The sequence below is a fragment of the Gekko japonicus genome, unplaced genomic scaffold (genome assembly GCF_001447785.1).
Source record: "Gekko japonicus isolate JY-2015 unplaced genomic scaffold, Gekko_japonicus_V1.1 scaffold582, whole genome shotgun sequence".
NCBI lineage: Eukaryota > Metazoa > Chordata > Lepidosauria > Squamata > Gekkonidae > Gekko > Gekko japonicus.
In genome coordinates this window covers 495,534-503,767 of record NW_015174292.1, presented here as the reverse complement: position 1 = coordinate 503,767, position 8,234 = coordinate 495,534, and the positions used below count along the sequence as shown (strand labels likewise).

General features: G+C 40.9%; 1 protein-coding gene across 2 annotated transcripts in view; it reads left to right on the top strand.

The window, feature by feature from the left end:
- LOC107121180 (core histone macro-H2A.1) overlaps positions 1 to 8,234 on the top strand; it is a 71,257-nt gene that overhangs the window by 15,660 nt on the left and 47,363 nt on the right. For both annotated transcript variants that reach the window (XM_015424052.1, XM_015424053.1), the window contains exon 2: positions 4,674 to 4,874. In XM_015424052.1, coding sequence (XP_015279538.1) covers positions 4,703 to 4,874 — 172 coding nt within the window. In that variant the 5' untranslated portion in view covers positions 4,674 to 4,702. The remainder of the gene's footprint in view (positions 1 to 4,673; positions 4,875 to 8,234) is intronic.

Sequence of the window (8,234 nt, the reverse complement as noted above, 5' to 3'; positions counted from 1 at the left end):
AAGACAAAAATGGATGGCTTTTTTCGGCACCATTTGGTAAGGAGAGCAATATTTGCGACTTGGATGAGATATAAAAAACATTTTTATGAGACAAGACCACTCTGGATTGTACCAGCAGAAGTTTTAGTGCCTTACTCAAGACAGCAGGGTAAGGACTGGTTGCCATACAGAGACTTAATTAAGAAAGAGGGAACAGAATGGGTTATGAAAAAGCAGAATGAGATTGATTATAAATATGAATGGTTGAGATATATGCAAATTTATGATGTTTTTAAATCTGACAAAAGGAATTTTGGTTTTAGGGAAGAAAAAAATGAGATGGAAAATATATGGGAGGGAAAAGGGAAAAAAAAGATTTCAAATATGTATAAAATATTGTTAAAATGGTATACAGAAGATGAAATGGTTAAAGAACAAATGTTAAAATGGGCAATTAATATGAACAAAGAAATACCAATTGAAACGTGGGAATTTTTGTGGAAAAATTCTATTAAGATTTCGACATGTACTAATGTTAGAGAAAATTGTTATAAGATGATGTATAGATGGTACATGACACCAAAAAAAATAGCTAATATGAACCAAAATATGTCAAATAGTTGTTGGAAATGTAAAAAACATGAAGGTTCATTTTACCATATGTGGTGGACGTGCGAAAAAGCCAGGGATTTCTGGACAAAAGTCCACGAAGAGATACAAAAAATTTTTAAATGCTCATTTAAAAAATCACCGGAAATTCTGCTTTTGGGTCTCAAAATGGAAGAAGTGAACATATCTAAAAAGACTTTGCTCTGGTACTTAATAACAACAGCTAGAATGATTTATGCGCAATACTGGAAATTGGATAAAGTACCAGAAATTGAAGATTGGATACAAAAAGTTCTGTTCATGGCAGAAATGGATAAAATCACAAGAAAATTAAACAACAAGGAAGATGAAGAGTTCATGGAAGAATGGAAAGACTTCAAAATCTACCTGGAAAAGAACTGGGATGTTAAACAAAATTTACTATGTTTAGAACAATATTAATATAACTGTATGTTATCTAGGGATATTAATGTTTAAGAACAACGAGAATACTGAAGATGGTGTTGCAACATGGGGGGAAAGGGAGAGGTCATTGCGGGAAGTCAGGAGGGTAGGGGAGGGAATTGGGAACAATGTAATCAATGACTGACGATTTTTAACGGATGTAACGATTTCTCAATGAAGGAAAAAAAATAAAACTTTTGTTTACAAAAAAAAAAAGAAAGACAGTGACTAGCCGAAGGTCACCTAGGAGGTTCCTTGTGTGTGTGTGTGTATTAAGTGCTGTCAAGTCACTTCCCACTTATGGCAACCTTCTGAATTAATGTGCTTCAAAACATCCTATCATTAACAGCCTTGCTCAGGTCTTGCATGGCTTCCTTGGTTGAGTCAATCCATCACATGTTGGGTCTTCCTCTTTTCGTGCTGCCTCCAACCTTTCCTAGGTTCTTTGACTGAGACTTCAAGCCTGGGTATGCCAGACCCTAATCTGGTGCTCTAATCCAGGGGTATCAAGCATATGGCCCATGGGCCGCCTGTGGCCCCCGGGGGGCTCCTATATGGCCTGCCAAGAACTTGGCATCTGCTGCTTCCTGCTTCTGGCATCGCAGCTCCTTTCCCTCAGTCTCTGCTATTTCCTGCTGGGCAGAGGAGAGGGGGGGAAAGCCTGCCTTTAATGGGCTGAGGCACCAACCCCCTATATAGGGGGTGGTGGCTGAGGGCTCCTCCTCCCCCTCCTCCTCCTATGGGGGGGAGGGGAAGGGAAGGAGTCAGAGAGAGAGAAAAATGGACTCTGGTGGCACTTTTAAGAAGACCAGCAATGTTTTATTCCAGGTATAAGCTTTTGTTTGCCTGCACACTTCTTTGAGTGGGGGGAGATAGAGAAAGCATGCCAGAGAGAGACAGTGAGTGAGTCAGTTCCAGCAATGTTTTATGCCAGGTATGAACTTTTGTTTGACTGCACACTTCATGGGGTGGGGGCAGTGGAAAAGCTAGAGAGAGCATGCCAGAGAAAAAGGCAGTCTTGTGTAAGACCAACAGCATTTTATTTCAGCTATAAGCTCGTGTTTGCCTGCACACTTCTTCAGGGAGGGGGTGGAGGGGGGAGAGAGAGAGAGAGAGAGAGAGAGAGAGAGAGAGAGAGAACTATATGGTCCTCCCTTTCCATTTCTAACAGATGGGGGTGAAGAAACCTAACAGTACTGCTTGCATTCCTTATTAGTGAAAGGGAGCAAAAGTCCAGTAGCACCTTAAAGACTAATAAACTTTCTGTCAGGGTAGGAACTTTCATGAGTCATTGCTCACTTCTTCAGATACAGTTAGAATGATAGTCCATCTTTCCTTATATCTTGGAGAATGAAGTGATTTCAGATGCCAAATGACAATAGCAGGCACTGGTAATGAGAGAAGCAGCCTAGGTCTCAATTCAGTCCTAGAGTTTGCATTGAGCTTCATGATCAGTTGGAATTCAGCAGTCTCTCTTTATAATCTCCTTTTGGAATTCCTTTGTAAGAGAACTGCTACACTTAGGTCAACAATTGAATGTCCTGGAAGGTTAAAATGTCCACCCACTGGTTTTTGAATGTTGTGGTTTCTAATAGCAGTAGAAAAAGTAAGAGTCCAGGAGCCCCTTTAGACTAACAAAATTTGTGGTAGGGTATGTGTTTTTATGAGTCATTGCTCACTTCTTCAGTCTTATTTTCATTTATTCTTTGCATCCTCCTGGACTAAATCCTCTTGTACCGAATTGAGACCTGAGTTTCATGTCTCATTACCAGTGCTAATATCGCCACGCCTACTACCCCTCTGCATATCACACCCAATCCAATCAAGCTGGCTACTGCCATTCAGCATCTGAAATCATTTTTATAAAGTTTATATATCTGGTACCTTGTGTTAAATTTTATGGCACAAATGGCCCAGCCCGATAAAGTGACATTTATGTCAGATCTGGCCCTCGTAGCAAATGAGTTCAACACCTCTGCTCTAATCACTATGTGATGATGACTTCTGTACATAGCTAGAGTTGAGAAAAGAGATTTTCAAAGCTAAATTGGTTAGCTGTATTTAGCTTATTATTTTCAGCCTTCTCCTGTCATCTGTTCTTTTGTAGTGATTTTGATTGTAGCACATTATAGTTTGGATTGTATGGGATGATTTGTGGGAGTTTTGCCTTTGGGGTACAGAGTCAGAGTTAGATGTAATTGCCCTTTGGTACTTTGTATCTCTATAAATCTAGTGGGGGTGGGGGGTTGGTCAAGCGTATTTGTTTTGTCCTTTGCTTTGCTTTATATGATTTGGATCCTTAGTAGGACTCTCTGTATCGTGGAGTTTAGCAATCTATTTATCTAGTACACTTTTATCCCACCATTTGACTAGTTAGCTCAGGGCAGTATACACTGTTCGATCTTCCCCCTTTTAGCCTCAGAACAACCTTAAGAAGCAGGTTAGGCTGAATGTCTGGCCCTAGATCATTCAGTGAGCTCCATGAAAGCGTGGTGATTTGAACTGAGGTCTCCTAAATCCTAGTCTGATACACTAGCTACTACACCGTATTGTCTCTCTTTCCTGTTTCCCATTTTCTGCTCCAGTTACTATGCTTTTTGAAGGCTGGAGGCTCCTGGGAACTGCATAGGATGTGAGGGGTACAGTTGGAAATAGGAATCTGTGGAAATCATTCGCCCCACACACATCAAAATAACCTGCTTATGAGGATTTGGCATCTTTAGCACCAAATACAAGACACTATGTACCAAATGTCCAAATCAAAATTCTGGAGAATTGAATTCACTTGAACTTGAATTCACACTATACATAATGATCGTTTGGACAATGCGTTAGATCCAATCAGCCTTTCTGCTGGTGGAAATAGGAGGAGGGGGTCGCCTTTGACCACAGACCAGTATCTGCTGGGGATCATGGAACCTGTATGGACAACAGCTATGTGGGATGAAATGTGTAATAAGTAGATGAAGTAGGATGAGAATGAATGAAGAAGCTGGCTGGATCTAGCCCATGGAATACACATAGCCTTGTCCATAGGTACCTTTTAGTACATGGGTGGCCAAACTGTGGCTTGGCAAACATGAGGCTCTTTCATACATATTGTGCGGCTCCTGGCAGGGTGGCTGGGGAAGTGCCTCCCTGATCGGTCTTCCCTTTCCTAGCCAGTGTTCCCCTCCCTGGGTAGGCTTGAGGTGGGGGTGGGTAGCAGAGAAAGAAAGCAACCGTAATTTTAAATGCATCCTCAAAGTACCCTCCCCCCGGCCGGCTTGGAGAAAGCATTTGTATCAATATCTGTTTTTACCCCTTTTGTTTTTATTCCTGGCAGTCTTATTTAATGTTAATAAAAGCAAAATTGCACATTTTCCAATAAAAACGTGTGTGTAATATTTGTTCATGTCTTGTGGCTCTCAGACATCTGATGTTTCTTCTATGTGGCTCTTACATTAAGCAAGTTTGGCCACCCCTGTTTTAGTATTTTATTTGCTGTTTCTATTGAAACAGAGGAACTGCAGCGCCTTCACAAATCTGCTTGTCTTATTTTGTCAATGATTCTTTAAAAGGCTGTGAAAATATTATTAGCTGTTTGAAAAGTAACTTACCATAGACCTAACTTGTAACCTTAGCTTTTCCTTTGTTTTTAGTGTGGTGAGCCAGACCTATTACACAGAAGATGTCCAGCAGAGGCGGAAAAAAGAAGTCAACCAAGACTTCTCGCTCAGCCAAGGCTGGGGTCATATTCCCTGTAGGACGAATGTTACGTTATATTAAGAAAGGTCATCCGAAATACAGAATTGGAGTTGGTGCTCCTGTGTATATGGCAGCTGTACTTGAATACCTGACTGGTAAGTTTACTAGAACAAAGGTTAGAGATAAAGAACCTGCAGAACATGCAAAACACCCCAGTAGTTTTAATAATCGGGAAGCAAATGCTTAGCCTGAAAATAGAACATGTTCCGTGTAGTTTTGTGATTAGTCTACGAGGCAGCTGCTGAGGTTGCAATTGGAAGTAGAAGAAAACAGCTGGGGTTGTGGGGAACATTTCCTGATTTTCAATGAAAAATGCCACAACAGGAAAGGATTTCAGCACCTCTCTTTCTACCTGTGCCAGTCTTGCATTTAAAATTGCTGCCTTAGCGGTTGCATTGTGTAAAAATAATGTTTAAAATGTCCAAAAGAATAATAACTGAACATAACAAATTTATAATGCATAATAATGTGCAGCATTAAGCTCTCATTTTTGTTGTGATTCTTGATAGCTCAGCCATTTCATCAAGGTTTAGTTTTCTTTATCTTGGATGTAGTGTACCTTAGGCTGCAACTGTTGTAAACCCTCTACTCTAAGTTCCATTTGCAATGGATTCTCACTAAGACATTTAGGCTTCTATTTGAGTCTTTTGTGATGCATAAATTGCATGCATATGGATGTGCAGTGTTAGCAGAAAGAGTTACTGTCAAAGCCTAACTGCCGTTTAATGCATGTATTGTGTCTATTCTGATAGGGCTATATGTGGCAAGGTGCATTAAAAAATACCGAATTATTGCAAGGTTAGGGCAACCAAAATGGCAGTTCGTTTTGTGGATTAAAAGTACACTATAAAATTATTGCTACTGTCAAACATTATCCCTGAAATTAGGGGAAAATTTGTTCCAGTGTAGCTACTTTTGCATAACTGGGCAGTGGATTAGACTGTCAAGCAGCCAGTTAGAACAGCAAGGAGAACAACTGTTTGGAAATCCTGACAGTGGACAACTGGGACATTTTGATTTCTCTGTCTCTTTTGAAGAAATTGTATAACTGTGAAGTTTGGTTTTGCTTTCTACATTTTGTGCATTTAATTCAATTGGATGCTTTTTACTATGGTCATTATAGGCAGTATATAGTTGCATTTGCCAAAATGAGGTCTGGGACATTATTTAATCTTTATAGTCATTGTGTGGAAGCTGCCGAAAAACTACTTATCTGGTAGTGGCAAGAGGTTCTATACAGAGCCAACTTAAGTGTGAAGGCATTTCCAAGGGTTAGGCTACTGTGTGAAGTGCCTCCATGCAAAAGTGGGGCTTTAATGTTAACACCGGCCTGCAGATGTGCTCTTTATAAAGAATGACAAATAGTGTTAAATAATCAGTGTTATATGCAGACAGTGTCCATATTCACATGGATAGTGGGAAAATAGCTATAGATATGGAGGTGGTTCTGGGCAACTGAAAGCATGCAGATGCAAAACCTAACCCCTTGGGGTGGGGAGTGGAGATTCACTAAGAGGTAGGTGTTGATGGCCTTTTTTCTTGGTAATTAAAACCTGGCGTACACTTGCCAAATAATTAAATGGTAGAATGTTGACATGGTAGAATGAAATGCACCACATGGCCAGAGACTAACTTTGAATGTTCCTTCACAGAAACAACTCCAGTGCAAACAGAAAGCTAGTCCAGAAGGGAGTTCTACCCCCTTTCATTATGTACTATGCTGGTTTTCTGTTTGCAAAAAATTTTAACATAGGGAGCATGTACCAGAATGTGATTCTCCATGAATGTCCATCTGCAGTTTGAAGTGGTATAGTCCATTCGGCATTCTACAGCCTTATTCTTCTTCCTATATATGTAAAGGTTGTGTTTAGGCAATTTAAATAATATGAGAGCCTAAATGATAAAAATTGCCCCAATTATATGTTTTGAACATGAAAGTAAAACTAGTGCTACCATGCAAACTGACTGAATGCAGACTTTTCCATGTGCAGCATTAAGCTCTCATTTTTGTCATGAGTCTTGATAGCTCAGCTGTTTCAACCCAGCCAAGTCTATAGTAGTGTTTGTGACAGATGTGGCAAGTCACACATGCGTGATATATTCACACTGTTGGAATTCAGTTGGAAGAATGAAAAGGGAATCTAATCCCATATGACATTTCTTGTACATGAATTCACACTCAGGGGTCTCTCATATGGTATCTGTACAACCGTCCTCTTAAAATACAGCAGTTCACTCAGGAATACTCTTAATATTTCTGTTGAGAAATGTTCTGAAGAACTGCAGAAATCTGGTAGCTCAGATCCAAGCCCCAAGAGCTGGTGCATGACTGAAAAGGCATCATTAGTTCTTATGATCCTGTAATCACTCAGCAGATAGAAAATATGTACAAAGAGACCCAGTTCCAGAGACCATAGCAATTGCACCAGAGTTCATTGCATCCCCTTTGCAACTCAGCAATCATGGACCAGCATGCCAGTGATACCCCATGTCAGCCATATATGGAAATAGCCAACCAGTGTGTGTTGATAACTGGCACACCTCCTTGACATGAGCCTGGTAATATCCACATGCTGGACCCAACAGGGAAGGCACAAAGGGAACTCAATTCCTCCCTCACTGTAGGGTGGATACTGGTGGTTACAATAAGAGTCCTGGGGCAAGTACACTCCAGGGAAGTCTACAGTCATCCCACTTAATCAGTATTAGTGATTGACTCTTTCCATTCAAATGCAGGAGTCTCAGTGCATGGATGAAACAGTGTAGGGAGAAAGGGTTTAAGTTTGTTAGGCTCTGGGATGCTTTTGGAACAAGCAGGACATATACAAAAGAGATGGCCTCCACTTGTACTGAGATGGAACCAGGCTGCTGGTGCTTAAAATCAAAAAGTTGGCAGAACAGTTTTTAGACTAAATCCTGGTGGAAAGTCTCTGGTCTGAGATGGCTCATCTTTAAGATGTGAAGGGGTAATTGTTACAGTTCTAGAGGAAAGTGGATTAGGACTGGGCACTGAGAGGGTGGCAAACAATATTGACTTCCTGGCAAGGTCTAGAGGCCACAGGAGGCAGGTTGCAGGCCTAACATGCCTGGGGAATTATAGATGTTTATATTCGAATGCCAGAAGTGTCCAAGGTAAAATAGGGGAGCTGGAATGCATAGTGACAGAGGAGAACATAGACATCGTGGGCATTTCAAAAACTCGGTGGATGAGGATAATCAGTGGGATATAGTGATCCCTGCTTAAGGGGGAAGAGAACACTCTGTGTCCAATGGGGTGGCCTGAGTATACTTCTTGTTCCATTGGCTGCTGGGGTAGGCAGGAGTGGCCCAGATGTCTGTGAGGTCGGATCTCTTCTGTGGGTGGGTGGTGCTTCCAGGATTTGAAGTTGGTGTAGATGGTGATGGAAGGAACCAAGTTTGATGCATTTAGAACTGGAGACAGTGTGTTCTCTTTC